Source organism: Sminthopsis crassicaudata, chromosome 1, assembly GCF_048593235.1.
Source record: "Sminthopsis crassicaudata isolate SCR6 chromosome 1, ASM4859323v1, whole genome shotgun sequence".
Lineage (NCBI taxonomy): Eukaryota > Metazoa > Chordata > Mammalia > Dasyuromorphia > Dasyuridae > Sminthopsis > Sminthopsis crassicaudata.
Window position 1 is genome coordinate 393,729,687 of NC_133617.1, and position 17,181 is coordinate 393,746,867.

The 17,181-nt window shown below is 37.6% G+C and overlaps 1 protein-coding gene across 1 annotated transcript in view; it reads right to left on the reverse strand.

Annotated features, from left to right (window-relative positions):
• Positions 1 to 17,181, reverse strand: part of CHTF18 (chromosome transmission fidelity factor 18) — a 54,973-nt gene that overhangs the window by 16,413 nt on the left and 21,379 nt on the right. The window contains 4 exon segments of the mRNA XM_074279724.1: positions 4,576 to 4,725; positions 5,638 to 5,862; positions 14,462 to 14,618; positions 16,950 to 17,080. Coding sequence (XP_074135825.1) covers positions 4,576 to 4,725; positions 5,638 to 5,862; positions 14,462 to 14,618; positions 16,950 to 17,080 — 663 coding nt within the window.

The following is a 17,181-nucleotide window of genomic DNA, read 5'->3' on the forward strand; positions in this document are numbered from 1 at the left end:
AGTGTTCCTTTTGTTACTATTACATTTCTTTCTTGACATTCTAAGGAACGATGGTGATTCATGATGGTGGTTCATGAAGGCTTCCATGAAAGGCAGCATGGTGCAGAAGAATGAATGGAGAGAGGACATGGACTCAAGCTCATGTTTAGCCAATTATTAGTATTGAAAACTTACTATTCCCCTCTCTGAAACCCAATATTGAGTGCCTCACAGGACTCCTGTGAGGGATGCACTACCGAAATGTAATTGCTTACCATTATAAGGTAGCTTACCATATCAACTACCCTTCCCTCAAAACTTCAATAAGTATCATAGGATCATAAATTTAGACAGACAAGGAAAGACATGAAATGATTTGTCCATGACCATACGTTTTAAAACTTTTTTTCCCCATTGTTCTCTCTTTTTTTCCCCTGATTGAACATGTCCATTAATTTTTAAAAATATACATTTCTTTATGAGTCATATTGAGAGAGAAAAATCAGAACAAAAGGGAAAACCCATGAGAGGAAAAAAAAAAAAAACAGAAGAAAAAGTAAAAAAGTGAACATAGCATATGTTGATTTATAGTGATTCTCCATAGTTCTCTTTCTGGATGCAGATGGCATTTTCTATCCAAAGTTTATTGGGATTGTCTTGGATCACCAAACACTGAGAAGAACCAAGTTTGTCATAGTCAGTCATTGAATAATCTTGCCATTACCATGTACAATGTTTTCCTGGTTCTACTTGTTTCACTTGGCATCAGTTTGCCAAATAGTTATTAAAAGTCAGCTGCTTTCCACCCAGACTTGAGATTTAACATTTCTACAGAGGCTGAAGAAAAGCTAGGGCCTTGGAATCTCAATGTTGAAGGAGAACTCAGGTGATTTAAGGCTTCGTTTAAAATGTCTAATAATAGAGAACTCACTATTTTCTAAAGCAACTCATTTCATTCTAGGATAACTCTAATTGTTAAGAAGGTTCTCCTTATGTTAAATTGAATATTGCCTTTCTGCATTCTCTACTCAATACTTTTAAATTCTGCCCTTAAGAGATACACAAGACAAAGCCAATCTACCCTCCACATAAAAACACTGGATATTTGAAGAGAGCCATTTGTGTCCATCTTCCAGTTTTCTCTTCTCCATGGTAAAAATCCCCTTTTCCTTCAACTGAACCTTTACTTGCCTGGTATCCAGAATAATCATCAATGAAGTTATCCTCTTGTGGATGAGCTCCAATTGGTCAACGTCTTTCCAAAAAATGTGTGATACCCAGAAACAAACACAATACTAACTCAATAGCAGAATCATCTCCTTTCTTGATGTACTCTTAGTTCAAACAGATCTATGGTCTGACAATCTCCTCCACTGGAGCAAATGCAACCCATCCAAATCTTCTCCTCCCATGATGTTCCATCAATTTTCCACAGAAGCTCCACTCAATGTGCTGTATTCCTCTAGGTCCTTTTCCATCTTAGGGATATCAGAGGAGCCCTCTGATTATGTTATCCCTTCCTTGCCCTTGTTCCTCCTTTTCTGATGATATATTTCTTCAATATCTCTTATTATAATCACCACCTGAATGTAGGTCACATTAGAAAAATGCTATCACTTGCTTAAGCTTTTTGTTTTTTAAACATGTGCACTTCTTCTATAAATATTTCCACAATTATGCTGCACAAGAAAAATCAGATCAAAAAAGGAAAAAAAAAAAACGAGAAAGAAAACAAAAAGCATTGCTTAAGTTTTCTATGCATTCTCTCAAAACCCTTTGGACTACCTATAACTGTTTTCTCAGTGAATGTAAAAAATAAAAAATTCAAAACCACAGAGTTCACAGGGAGAATGTATTGAAAAGAAGGGTCTTTGAAGAAAACAGATTGGTATCATGAAAAGTATTGCAAAGTTTCTTAAATGTAATCCAGCTTGTTTTCTTATTTAATCATGGACCCAACTTACTGAATGTGTACTGTTTACCTGAAATATATAATAACTTGATGCGCCAGTCACTTAACTGTATGCTATATATAGTCTGGCCAACAGACATTTTCCTTTCAGTTTTCTGCATATGGATCATTAGGCCAATCTCTTGAATAATGATGTATCTCCCTGATAAGGTCCTGTAACATCTTGGGGGCTTGATGCAATCGGTACAACATCCTCTTCAAACAAAAATACTTATAAGCTCCTCATCATCTGGAGGGAATCTCTTTCATCTGCAACTTGCACAAAACGTCCTCTAGGATGATGGTGAACCTCTAGGGATCTCTTTATTCCATATCTTTCTTGATGTTACCAATCACAGGGTCACCGAACAAAGTGATCTTTCTAGTTGTATTTACCATCTTTTACAACCTCAATTTATATAGGTTGAGGAATATCCTTTTAGATTATGGATCTTTCTGTCCATCCAAATGAATTTTTTCTCCTCTTCTGATAATCAACAAACATAATGGAATCTTGTGTTCTCTGCTGTCAGATAGAGAGAAAACCCTATACAAAAAGGGATTTTTAATTTTTGCATCTCCAGCATCAAACAATAAATGGCACAATGATCCCCAAAAGATTAGTAATTATTTGGAGATTTGTTTGCAAAAGCTTCCCTCTTTCCTACTATTTACACTAAGGATACCTTTGCTAATTACATAGATCTTGAATGAAAATGAGAAAAGTATGCATATGGGTGAGTAGTTATGGATGTTTTCTTAGTTGTCTTTTGGGGAATTAACATCAAGATTCCATACCCTACTCCCCAATCTTTTATTATCTTCCCCTCTTCTTGGGTTATCCTGTAAAGCAATATCTCAATGCCTTCAAGATTCTGTGGTCTCTAAGATGGACTTCCTCAAGGTGAATTTGGTCTGGTCCAATCATCATTCCCTAAATGCCATTTCTACTACTTTGGATACCACATCAAGGACTGAAGTGCTAGGGTCCAAATGGTGATGGTTCCTCTCACTGATGATGAAAATAGATCACCATAGAAACAGTGATAAATTTGCTCCACTTTCTGTCTATTTGGTTTTTTGTTGGTTTCATCTATTAAATGCTCTTGGGAGGATATGGCTCATTTGGGTCTGATGCCAAGTTATCTGTAGACTTTGCTTCTTTGTTGTAAAAGCAGTCACTGTTCAGAATAGTCGACTATTTTCCTTTTCAGTGTTTTACAAATGAGTTTGTATTTCTAAACTAGTGTTGCTCTTAGCCGTCATTTTTCTATACTTGTCAAGGAGATAAAATATTTTGTGGTTTCCCCTCAGCGAAGTCAAAAATACGTTGATGCTTAGTGACTTGAGCACAAAAATGGTAGTGATGCGGGTAGATTGAAATCTTTGCTATTTCCCAATTTTCTGGGGAAGCTAAGTGTGGGGTTCCTGAGTAATCTACAAGCTTTCTATTTCTTGTTTCTTAAATCTGATCCATATATTACAAAGTATTTTTCATCCTTCCTCCCAGTGCCCATTTTTGTGCTCAAGTCACTAAGCATCAACTTGTGTTTGACTTAGCTGAGGGGGTGTTGTGATTTTCTTAATAAAATTTTCCCTCATTTTCATTCTCTGCAACACCTGGAAGGCTGCAGGTTTTTTCATGGTGGCCTTTCCATTTATACTACTCATAAGAATTGCAAGACAAGATCATGTCCCATGAAATGATATATCTGGATGTCTTTGGAGTACTGAATGACAACAACTCTGTCAGCTCCTTTTTTCTTACATTCTCCAGAGGCAATGTCTAAAAACATTGGAAAAGTTTTCAGAAAATTGCATTATTTCTCTAAAACTATTTCCTCTCCAGTCTCAGTCGATCAGTCTCTCTTTCCTTTCTCTCTCTCCTCCCCTTTATTTCTTTCTCTCTTCCCACCTTTCCTTTCTTATTTCTCTCTCCCCCCCCCCCCCTTCCCTTGCTTATTTTTGGACTTTCACATCAATTTCTTCCTCTGTAATGCGAAACAGTTTGGATAACAATCAGTGGTGTCAAATCCAAAGGGACATGGATCCATGCAGGCCACATATTGATTTAGAAAACCACAAATTACCATTATTCTGTATTTATTTTGTTAAACATTTTCCAATTACCTTTTAATCTGGTTCAACTATACTTAGACCCATCCATCTGTGAGTTTGACACCTCTAGCCAGATGATTCTTATAATGCCTTTTGGCTCTGGGATCCCACAGTTCTAAGATATTAAGACTACCATGGACATATGAGGAGGGGAGCAGAAGGTACCCAGGAATTCTTAAGTCTAAAGCTTCTGGAGATGTTTATGGTGTTTAAGGAGACACAATCAACAGTGCAGTATTCATGATTCTCCTTATGTTCTTTGATTCCCTCTTGTTGAGGGAAATAATATCCTGATCTTGAGAAAAGAAATATAAGAGTTCTTCACATGAACTCTACTAAACTGGGATGCTTTGATTTAAGGCCCCAAGCCTGAAGAAGTAATCCCTGATTCTGTGTCCTTCCCAACTTCTGGGGATTCAGAATGTACCCACCACTACCCTACGAGGTTATTTGGGATGACTATATCTCTGCCCCCACAAGCTCTGATTTATACATCTTACAATCCCTCAACCCAGAAGGTGACTCACAGGACGAAGCTTAGGGGAGATAATGTCCAGGAGTAGACAGAGGGCTTCAAGGATGAGGGACTGCGGACCTGCACGGCTTCGGGAAGCTGGAGTGACTCCTGATACCAGAGACATAATCAGGTTCTGTGTCTGGTTCATCTTATTCAGTGCCTGGAGATTGGTTTAAAAACAAATCTGTTATTGTACATGTTTAACCTATATTGGATTACTTGGCTATCTAGGGGAAGAGGGAGATGGGGAGGGAAAGAGAAAAATTTGACCACAAGGTTTTGCAAGGGTGAATGTTGAAAACTATCTTTGCATGTATTTTGAAAAACAAAGACGCTATTATTAAAAGACAAACCAAAAAATCTGTTTTGAACTAGTGGTCTGATAGATAGCTCCTTCCCACCTCCCCACCAACAAACAGGATTATCTGGGCTTTAGAATGAAGGGAAAGGACCAACAGCATAACTGGTAAAGAAAACACTAGGACCCCTGGGGGGGGTGTCGAACATGTGTACTTTGGCAAGGATGGGGGCAATTGCTGCATTGGGGGGGGGGGGGAAGATTCTGAAGTTAATTCTTGAGGGGGAAGGGGAATATAGAAAAGAGATAGTCAGATTCACTCTAGGAAGGAGACCACTGAAGAGATCTTAAAGAGCTCCAAAAATCAGAGTTCCCAAAAGCTGTTTGGAGGTGTCAATGGCAAATGATACAGGGAAAGTCTTCATTTCTAAGACCCCTGAACCTTTCTTGATTCATCAGTCCATGAATCTGTTACTAGGCAAAAAGGCAGATAAGCCATGGTTAACTTTTTTTTTTGTTTGCTTGTTTTTGGTGGATAGAAGGCATAAGGTATTGGATTGAAGAAAGGAGAAAGGTTCTATCCAGCTATTTTCCCTTAAGTAGGGGGTACAGCAGAATAAAATTAGAAAAAATCTGGAGGGAAAAGTCTTGGACTTGAAATCAAATAGATATTAACTCTAATATTAAGAAAAATAGAGAAAACCTTGTTTCAGATGAATTTGAATTATGAATAACCCCTTCACCTCCCCTTCATCCTAAGGGGCCGGCACTTGCCTCATGCTGACTGTTGGGGTACGAGATCCTAGGGATGCTATTGGCTGCAAAAAGGAGGTGGAAGGCAACGGGAAGGAAAGGTAAGTATCTCATGAGCTGGAAGTTCTGACCATGCCGTACAGTCTGGTCCAGGATGTCTTCAAAAATCAACCAATCCATGGCAGCGCACACAGAGTTTAAGGTAGGATCCTTGAGTTTCATGTTCAGGAAGTTGTCATAGAGGCCCTGCAATGGATGAGAGATCAAAAACTATAAGCCAATGGGCAAGACATGGAGCTTAGGGGGAGTCACAAGGGAATGGGTATATTATACTTTCTTCTTTTCATCCCTTCCCACTCTAGGCCCTCACATATCATTTTCCCCAGGGCTACTGTAAAAGCAGTCTCCCCATCCTTCAAAAATGACATTCCTCAAACATCCCATCACTTCCTTATTAGAAGCCCTCCATTATTTTCTACTGCCCAGAGAAGTGGTTTCCAAAATGAGGGCCACAACACAGATGATCAGCCAATCACTGGGATTATTTCCAACACAAACACATTTCCTTGCCCCACAACATTCCCCAAGGAATCTTCCTCCTCTTCTTACACAAACTCCCCACCTCATTATTTCTGAGGCTGAACTGGTTCCTTAGAGCTGCTATAACCTAATTGCTACCTAGAAACCCAAAGTAACACTGCACAAGTACAATGGGGTAAACCTTTTGCCCAGTGGTTATGGATGGTGCCCCTGCCCTCATGGACAAAGATTACTATCAGGCTGTTTCCAGGCTTTTCATTTTGGGAATGTCAAAGGATAAATTGTAATTTGCTCCTGAGACTTTGTTATATTCTCTTTCCCCTCAAGATACCTCTCTTTTTTTTTTTTTTTTTTTTTTTTTAATTTTTTATTTTATTTTATAATTATTACATTTTTTGACAGTACATATGCATGGGTAATTTTTTACAACATTATCCCTTGCACTTACTTCTATTCAGATTTTTTCCCTTCCTCCCCCAACCCCCTCCCCCAGATGGCAAGCAGTCTTATATATGTTAAATATATTACAGTATAATTTAGATACAATATATGTGTGTAGAACCGAATTTTTTGTTGCACAGGAAGAATTGGATTCAGAAGGTAAAAATAACAGTTTACATTCATTTCCCAGTGTTCCTTTTCTGGATGTAGCTGGTTCTGTCCATCATTAATCAATTGGAATTGGATTAGCTCTTCTCTATGTTGAAGAAATCCACTTCCATCAGCATACATCCTCGTACAGTATCATTGTTGAAGTGTATAATGATCTTCTGGTTCTGCTCATTTCACTCAGCATCAGTTGATGTAAGTCTCTCCAAGCTTCTCTGTATTTCTCCTGTTGGTCATTTCTTATAGAACAATAATATTCCATAACATTCATATACCATAGTTTACCCAACCATTCTCCAATTGATGGACATCCATTCATCTTCCAGCTTCTAGCCACTATGAAAAGGGCTGCCACAAACATTTTGGCACATACAGGACCCTTTCCCTTCTCTAGTAGTTCCTTGGGGTATAAGCCCAGTAGTAGTATGGCTGGGTCAAAGGGTATGCACATTTTGATAACTTTTTGGGCATAATTCCAGATTGCTCTCCAGAATGGTTGGATTCTTTCACAACTCCACCAACAATGCATCAGTGTCCCAGTTTTCCCACAGCCCCTCCAACATTCATCGTTATTTGTTCCTGTCATCTTAGCCAATCTGACAGGTGTGTAATGATACCTCAGAGTTGTCTTAATTTGCATTTCTCTGATCAATAGTGATTTGGAACACTCTTTCATATGAGTGGAAATAGTTTTAATTTCATCATCTGAAAATTGTCTGTTCATATCCTTTGACCATTTATCAATTGGAGAATGGCTTGATTTCTTATAAATTAAAGTCAATTCTCTGTATATTTTGGAGATGAGGCCTTTATCAGAATCTTTAACTGTAAAAATTTTTTCCCAATTTGTTACTTCCCTTCTAATCTTGTTTGCATTAGTTTTGTTTGTGCAGAAACTTTTTAATTTGGTGTAATCAAAATGTTCTATTTTGTGATCAATAATGGTCTCTAGTTCTCCCTTGGACACAAACTCCTTCCTCCTCCACAAGTCTGAGAGGTAAACCATCCCATGTTCCTCCAATTTATTTATGATTTCGTTCTTTATGCCTAAATCTTGGACCCATTTTGATCTAATCTTAGTATGTGGTGTTAAATGTGGGTCCATGCCTAGTTTCTGCCATACTAATTTCCAGTTTTCCCAGCAGTTTTTGTCAAATAATGAATTCTTATCCCAAAATTTGGGATCTTTGGGTTTGTCAAAGATTAGATTGCTATTTTTATTCACTATCTTGTCCTGTGAACCTAACCTATGCCACTGATCAACTAGTCTATTTCTTAGCCAATACCAAATGGTTTTGGTGACTGTTGCTTTATAATATAGCTTTAAATCAGGTACACTTAGACCACCTTCCTCTGACTTTTTTTTCATTAGTTCCCTTGCAATTCTCGACCTTTTATTCTTCCATATGAATTTTGTTGTTATTTTTTCTAGGTCATTAAAATAGTTTCTTGGGAGTCTGATTGGTATAGCACTAAATAAATAGATTAGTTTGGGGAGTATTGTCATCTTTATTATATTCGCTCGGCCTATCCAAGAACATTGAATGTCTTTCCAATGATTTAAATCTGACTTTATTTTTGTGGCAAGTGTTTTGTAATTTTGCTCATATAATTCCTGACTCTCCTTTGGTAGATATATTCCCAAATATTTGATACTATCGACTGTTATTTTGAATGGAATTTCTCTTTGTATCTCTTGCTGTTGGATTGTGTTGGTAATGTATAAAAATCCTGAGGATTTATGTGGATTTATTTTGTATCCTGCGACTTTGCTAAAATTCTGAATTATTTCTAATAGCTTTTTAGCAGAGTCTTTGGGGTTCTCTAAGTATACCATCATGTCATCTGCGAAAAGTGACAATTTGATTTCTTCATTTCCTACTCTAATTCCTTGGATCTCTTTCTCGGCTCTTATTGCCAAGGCTAGAGTTTCTAGTACTATATTGAATAGTAATGGTGATAGTGGGCAACCTTGTTTCACTCCTGATCTTACAGGGAAAGGTTCTAGTTTATCACCATTACATATGATGTTTACTGAAGGTTTTAAATATATGCTCCTTATTATTTTAAGGAATAGTCCATTTATTCCTATACTCTCAAGCGTTTTTAGTAGGAATGGATGTTGGATTTTATCAAATGCCTTTTCTGCATCTATTGAGATGATCATATGGTTTTTATTAATTTGATTATTAATATGGTCAATTATACTAATAGTTTTCCTAATATTAAACCAGCCCTGCATTCCTGGTATAAATCCCACTTGGTCATAGTGTATTATCCTGGGGATGATTTTCTGAAGTCTATTTGCTAATATCTTATTTAATATTTTAGCATCAATATTCATTAAGGAAATTGGTCTATAGTTTTCTTTCTCAGTTTTCGATCTACCTGGTTTAGGTATCAGTACCATGTCTGTGTCATAGAAGGAATTTGGTAGGACTCCTTCAATCCCTATTTTTTCAAATAGTTTACATAGCATTGGAGTTAGTTGTTCTTTAAATGTTTGGTAGAATTCACCTGTAAATCCATCTGGTCCTGGGGACTTTTTCTTAGGAAGTTGGTTAATAGCTTGGTCTATTTCTTTTTCTGAGATGGGACTATTTAGACTACTTACTTCTTCCTCTGTTAATCTGGGCAAGCTATATTTTTGAAGGTATTCTTCCATTTCATTTAAGTTATCGAATTTATCAGCATAAAGTTGAGCAAAGTAGCTCCTAACTATTGTTCTAATTTCCTCTTCATTAGTGGTGAGTTCACCCTTTTCATTTTCAAGACTATCAATTTGCTTTTTCTCTTTCCTTTTTTTAATCAGGTTTACTAAGGGTTTGTCTATTTTGTTGGTTTTTTCATAAAACCAACTCTTAGTTTTATTAATTAATTCAATAGTTTTTTTACTTTCAATTTTATTAATCTCACCTTTTATTTTTTGAATTTCAAGTTTTGTGTTTGTCTGGGGGTTTTTAATTTGTTCCTTTTCTAGCAATTTTAGTTGTAAACCCAATTCGTTGGCCCTCTCTTTCTCTACTTTATGCAAGTAGGCCTGTAGAGATATAAAACTTCCCCTAATTACTGCTTTGGCTGTATCCCACACATTTTGGTATGATGTCTCATTATTGTCATTTTCTTGGGTGAAGTTATTAATTATGTCTATGATTTGCTGTTTTACCCAATCATTCTTTAGTATAAGATTATTTAGTTTCCAATTATTTTTTGGTCTATTTTCCCCTGGCTTTTTATTAAATGTTATTTTGATTGCATTATGGTCTGAAAAGGATGCATTTACTATTTCTGCCTTACTGCATTTGATTTTGAGGTTTTTATGCCCTAGTATATGATCAATTTTTGTATAGGTTCCATGAACTGCTGAGAAGAAAGTATATTCCTTTCTGTCTCCATTTAGCTTTCGCCAAAGATCTATCATATCAAACTTTTCTAGTATTCTATTTACCTCTTTGACTTCTTTCTTATTTATTTTGTGGTTTGATTTATCTAATTCTGATAGTGCAAGGTTGAGATCTCCCGCTATTATAGTTTTGCTATCTATTTCCTCTTGCAGCTCTCTTAATTTCTCTTTTAAGAATTTAGATGCTGCACCACTTGGTGCATACATGTTTAATATTGATACTGCTTCACTATTGATGCTTCCCTTTAGCAGGATATAATGCCCTTCCTTATCTCTTTTAATTAGATCAATTTTTGTTTTTGCTTGATCTGAGATGAGGATGGCTACTCCTGCTTTTTTGGTTTTGCCTGAAGCATAATAGATTCTGCTCCACCCTTTTACTTTTAGTTTGAATGTCTCATCCTGTTTCAGGTGTGTTTCCTGTAAACAACATATAGTAGGATTAAGATACCTCTCTTTTGAACAATGAAAGACCATTCTTCCAACTACCCAAATTTATAACCATGTTCAATTCTTCATTCTTTCTCATCCCATTTATCCAATCAGTTGCCAAATCTTGTCACTTCTTCCTCAACAACAGTGTTTGCATCTGTCTCCTCTGCTGTAGCTCAGGAGGACATTATCATTTCTCTCTTGCCCCATTGCAACAGCTTTCTATATGCTAATCAAACCATGCCAAGTCTCTCCTAACTCTGATCAATCTTCCATATATCTGCCCAAAGTGAACTTTCCTAAAGCCCATGTCTGAGCATATCACTCTCCTATTCAAGAAACTTTATTAGCTACACAGTGACGATTAAATGTTATTTCATCTTTATCTCATCCTTTCAAAAATGTCTATTTTTTGTTGTTTCTTAACATATACAATTATTTAGATAAAATATGTGCATATATTGGGGAGAAGAAATTTCGCTCAAAAGAAAACTACTTGAAAAAAGTTTTTTGATAGAAGTATATGGTCAAGAAAAGATTGAAAATAATAAAGAGAATAAAAAGCCAAATTCCCTGGCCTGGCCTTCAAGCCCTTATTTACAAATTATTTATAAATATACTCCTTGCTCAAATCCCAGACCAACAACAGTTGATTATCTAGCAAATGTTCTGTGCATGGTCACATACGAGAACCGAGCAAGTAGGGCAGAGCTGAGTGCAGGTCCTGCTACTAAAAACAACCAAATTTAGGTTCTCTCATTGTTGAGAGAAGAGTCACTACAAAAAAATAATATATCATTTGAAGCCTAGATTCTTCACAAGGACCTCAAGGCTACAAGTAAGACAGGAAGAAGTATCTAAGTGGTTCAATGGATAGAATGTGGAGTTGGGAAGATCTGAATTCAAATTCAGATTCAGATATTTACTACTGTGTGACTCTGGGCAAGTCACTTAACCCTGTTTGCCTCAGTTTCCTCATCTGTAAAGTGATCTGGAGAAGGAAATGGCAAATCACTCTAGTATCTTTGCTGAGAAAATCCCACGGATGACACTGATGTGATACGGTTCATAGGGTTACAAAGAACAATAAAAAGAAAGAAGCAATCTGAAAGGGACATTTAAAGGAAGACTACTCTGTTTTTCCATAGTTGACAAACATATCAGTACTGTCACAAATCATAGCTTACTTTGTCTTTCTTCATTTTCCTTTATTCCTGGATTGGCAGCAAGAATTCCCTGTGTATAAATTGATAGGGGCTTGGCCTAAGCTGCAAAAAATTCACTTTTTTTTTTTTTTGGCTAAGGCAATTGGGGTTAAGTGACTTGCCAAGGGTCACACAGCCAGGAAGTGGTAAGTGTCTGAGGCCAGATTTGAACTCAGGTCCTCCTGACTTTAGGGCTGCTGCTCTATCCACCATACTACCTAGCTGCCCCAAAATATTTACTTTTAAAAGTGATTTGCTGAATGTTTCCCTCATGCTGCCAGCCTGAGTTAATCAGCAGGTTGGTACAGTGAGAATAATATTGGATCAGAGTCAGGAAGACCTGAGTTCAAATTCAGCCTCAGATACTTACTATATGGGCAAGTCACTTAACTCATTTGCTTGTTTGCTCATCTGTAAAATGAGAATAGTTGTTGTTTGTCCTTATTCCTGAAGAGGACTATGATATCAAGGAGGTGATGCCATGAATTAAACTGAATTAAATTCAGCCTTTATGAATTAAATTGAATTGAGAGAAGGCTGTGCAAGGTTACCTGCTTCAGTTTCTCCTCCAAAGCTGTCTGGGCCCAATGGCCAGATATAAATCAAAAAGACCCGGATGAAATGGGATATCCTGACCTTTTTAAACAAACATCTTCTACAGGTCTTAGTTTGACTAAAGCCGCACCTGAGTGATTAATGCTAGGTAGGAATTGGGGTAAAGAATCTCTTCTTTCATCTAGTCCCCCCCCAAAAAAAAATCTAGATGAATAAAAGAATGAATCTGGGAGAGGAAGACCCTCAGGGTTTTTGACCAAAGCAGAAATGATTCCTATTTACATTCAGTCAGGACTCATTACCTAGGTGATGTAGTACACAGAGCACTGGGCTTGGAATCAGAAAGCTTTACCTTCATGAGTTCAAATCCAGTCTCAGACACTAACTGTGTGACACTGGGCAAGTCAACTCATCCTGTTTGCCTCAGTTTCCTCATCTGCAAAATGAGTTGAAGAAGGAAATGGTAAAGTCATTTCAGCATCTCTGCCAAGAAAACCTCAAATGGCATCATGAAAAATCAGACATGACTGAAATGAAGAAGAACTAAGAAAAATAACAACTGTAAAGCATATGGCACACATTAAGTGTTATATAAATGTTAGCTATTATTGTTGTTATTAAAAGTGCATGGAATATTCACAATAACAATATATAATCAAAGAGCATTAAGATTTCTTTAAAAACTTTTATTTAAAAACTATCAACAACCTTGTGGATTATGTTTTCCATTTTATAGATGAGGAAATTGAGGCTCAAAGAAAGAGGAAATGAGTTGTTTAAAGTCTCAATTTTACAGCTGAAACTGGGATTTGTATTAAGGTTTTCTAAAGCCAAGGTCAAGGTTATGCTTCTTTCTGGCATACAATGCTGCCTTTCATAATTTAGCCTCCAAAATCTCACAAGTCCCACAGCTGAACACGACCACTTTTTATTCACTAAAGTAACTCAAAATCTAGTGTAATTCTGTCCAAGATGGTAGAGATGGGATGGGGTGAATGCTCCTTAAGGCTGCTGCAGATCCCTCCCAGTGAGAACATCCTGCTCTACCCCAGGCAGAATGCTTAACACCTGCTCATTTTTCCAGGAAGAAGGGTTTAACGTGTGTGTGTGTGTGTGTGTGTGTGTGTGTGTGTGTGTGTGTGTACACGTGCTTTTATATCATTACCAAAATCCTTGCCTTAGTTCACCTGCGTTATCAAGTCCTAAAATTAATTCTTCAAAACAAACCCAGGGATCAAGCCAGAGGTTTCCTGGAAGCCCAGAAGGATCGTTTCCTGTACAGACGCACACATACTGGCTTGTTAATCTAAAGCTGCTTTAGGGAAGAGAATTCCTAGTTTACCAAGGACATGGTTCCTGCTGAAACTACTGAGAGGCAATGAAGGTACCAAATCAATTAACCCTTCACAAAGAAGCATTGTGGGGGGAGAATGAAAAGAGTGCTGAATTTGGTAGTCAAGACACCCAAGTTCATACCCTAGAAATGTCTCTTACTATCAAAGAGATTTAGTTCATCTCTGTGGGCTTCAATTTCTCTGTATGAATGGGAGTTAGATCAATCAATCTCTTGATCCCCTGTTATTTAGGGACCTCCAACCCACTTTTCAAAAGATTTCTTTAACAAATTAAAAGAGGGGGAAAATGATAAGGTCCTGAGTCACTATGTGGAGTTGGCAGAAATAACCTGAAGTACTTATAAAAAGAAACTCCACGTAACTGTATCCAATCAAAAAGCCAAGTTATGTCAAACTCTCAAGATTAAATTTCCCCTATTAATCTGTCCTTGGCCCATGCCATCTTTGCTGACTCCCTTTTGGGTTTTCTGCCTCATAGTGTCTTTGTCTTTAGCCTTGTTTCCCCCTACTCCCCTCCTGCCTAATCACATGCTCTCCCAACACCATTCCTGGTCTCTACTGGGTCCCTTCATTTTGTCTGTCACGCCTCCTTGCCAAAAAACCCCAAAGAATGGAGACTATCATGCTTGCCCGGCTATTGCTCATGGCACTTGTTTCTGGAACAGCTTCCTGCAGTTAGGAAGACTGCCTAGTGCTAGAGAACCTCAGAGGCAACAGCATTAGGGAAACGTCAAAGGCGGTTTTACCTGGGCCACCTTCTCATGATCCCCTGTGGAGGTGGTGATGTGCAGGATGTGGTGGAATCTCTGGGATGATGAGTTCAGAGGGCCCCTGCCCAGAGGGCCGCTATCACCATCAAGAAGCGTCTGGTCTGGAAGGAAGAAGTCCTGGCCAATGCGCTGCCTGGGGATGTCAAGGAGAAACAGCAGGCTGCCACCAGGCCCTCGGAGCTCGTGCTCCGGTTCATGAAACTCCTACACAAAAGTAACATCCATTCTACTTAAGTTCTTCCCCCCTTCACTGGATGCTATCATAGGTCTGAATTCCACATCCGGCACCAAACTGTGTCAGCAACAAGACTAGGATATGATCAACTCTGATGGACGTGGCTCTTTTCAACAATGAGGTGATTCAGGCCAGTTCCAATGTTCTTGTGATGAAGAAAGTCATCTATGGGGATGGAATGTGGATCACTACATGATATATTCACTTTTTTGCTGTTAATTTGCTTATGTTTTTTCTCCTTTTGATCTGATTTTTCTTGTGCAGCATGATAATATGTTTAGAAGAAATGCACATGTTTAACCTATATTGGATTACTTCCTGTCTAAGGGAGGAAAAAAATATGGAACACAAGGTTTTGCAAGGATTAATGTTGAAAACTATCTTTGCATGTATTTTTGAAAAATAAAAAGCTATTTAAAAAAAAATAAATTATGCTAACAATGAACAAGTCTCTTTTCTTTGGTGCTCTGTACAACAAGGGAATGACACCCAATGGTCTTAGAAGTCTTTTCTAGGCCTGGTAATTGTTATTTCACCATTTAAGGTGACTTTCTCTTCTGGCATTCTGTAATTCTCTTGTGGATGTGAATCAAGAAACACGCAGGACACTCTGCAAGAAGCAATGCCAACAAAAGCCAAAGATGATAATTATAAAAGCACAGCTGTGGTATAATAACACACACAATTGTGGAGTAGTGGGAAGAGCCTTAGCTTTGCAATTAAGACAACATACTTTTAATCTTGGCTGTGCCGCCTGGGAACCTATCTCTCCTCTATGCATCTGTTTTTTACTTATAATACAACAAAGTGTTGCTGATCAGGGCTTTTTTTAAACCTTTTTTGTGTCTATGAGGTCTATGGACCTTTTCTCAGAATGTTTTTAAATGCATAAATAAAAATGACAGGAAATCAATTATATTGAAATACAATTATCAAAATATTGAAGAAAACAAAAAACCTCCCAAAATCAAGTATATGGACCCTCAGGTTTTTAAAAACTTCTGGACTGAGACTTCTTTCAGTTTTGACTTTCTATATTCTATGTTCTAAGGTTCTACCTCTGACATGCTGCAATTCAATACATATGTGAGACGAAAAACATTAATAAAATACTAACAAAAGCAAGAAGTGACATTGATAGAAAGGAGAGAGAGAATTATAAACTTAAATTTAGATAGAATTGTGATGGGAAACTCATCCTGAGCCAGTCTCAAAAGGGAAATAATTCTAACCTATGCCTCAGTGGTTCCTGAAAGTATCATGAGATTAAAACTAAGGAGAAAAAGATAATAGCTTTTCCATCTGCCTAGTGTTTTGCAAACCTTAAAGCACTATGTAAATGTTAACTATTATTATCATCATTTCATAGGTGAATGTGACCTCAAAATGACAATCTGGTTCAGCCTCTTTTCTGAGGCTAAAATGACCATTTAAGGCCAAAGTTAAGGGAACACAGATCACCTGCTTCTTATATGACATCTGTTTAAATTAATATATTGGCCTGAGAATAAGCCATATTTGTTTAGCATTTTATTTGTATTTTTAAAATATTCTTTTATTATTATTATATACCTTTTCTTGAAGACATCCTGTTTGTAGAAAGAAGGAAAAAGAAGGCAAGGGAAGATGGAAGAAGGAAGGAAGGAATAAAAGAATAAGGAAGGAAGGAGAGAGAGAAGAAGAAAAGAGGAGAAAGAAAATGTAAAGTGCAAAGAAAGGAAGGAAAGAATAGACAGAAAGGAAAGGGAGAGAGAGAAGAGAAAAGGAGGCTGATAATATATTTGAGAAAGATTCCCATCCAAAATGGTGAAAAACAGAAAAACAATTGTGGAACCTAAAGGGGTAATTTAATTAACTAGAAAATTCATGTATGTGGAACTCAGGTGCAATTGCCTCACCTTGTGGTAGGATGAATGAGGTGCTGCTAACTTAGTAATAGTATGGTGCACAGCCAGGTGATGGGCAAGGGGACGGGGAACCTGGTGGTGGTTGTAAAAGGCGACACCTGGTGGCTGCACATAGCAGACTTATGAGGTTGAGAGCATGGGAGAGCAGGTGTTCCTGCTGGATTCACTTGTAGGCTGCATTAGCGCACCTGGCCAGGTAAAGAAGACCAAAGGAACCCTGCCCTGGCAATTCCCAGGGCTGACTTCCTGGAGCCTTTCAGGATATCTCTTTGTTCCCATTCCCACATACTCCAACATTCCCAGTCCAGAAACACAACAGTACCTCTGAATCTTGGGTAACTGGAATATTTCTTGCCAAATGGAAAACAAGCCTTTCTTCTGGTCCTTCAAGCCAATGCTCATGGTCTGTACCATCCTTGAACTCAGCTCCTTTTGACCTTGGCCATACAGAAACTAGGAATCCACCAAGCAGAGGAGAGAGGAAAACAGACATATAATATGAGGAAGGAACAATTCAGTTGGAGGGCAGGACGCAAACTTGAAATTTCACATTT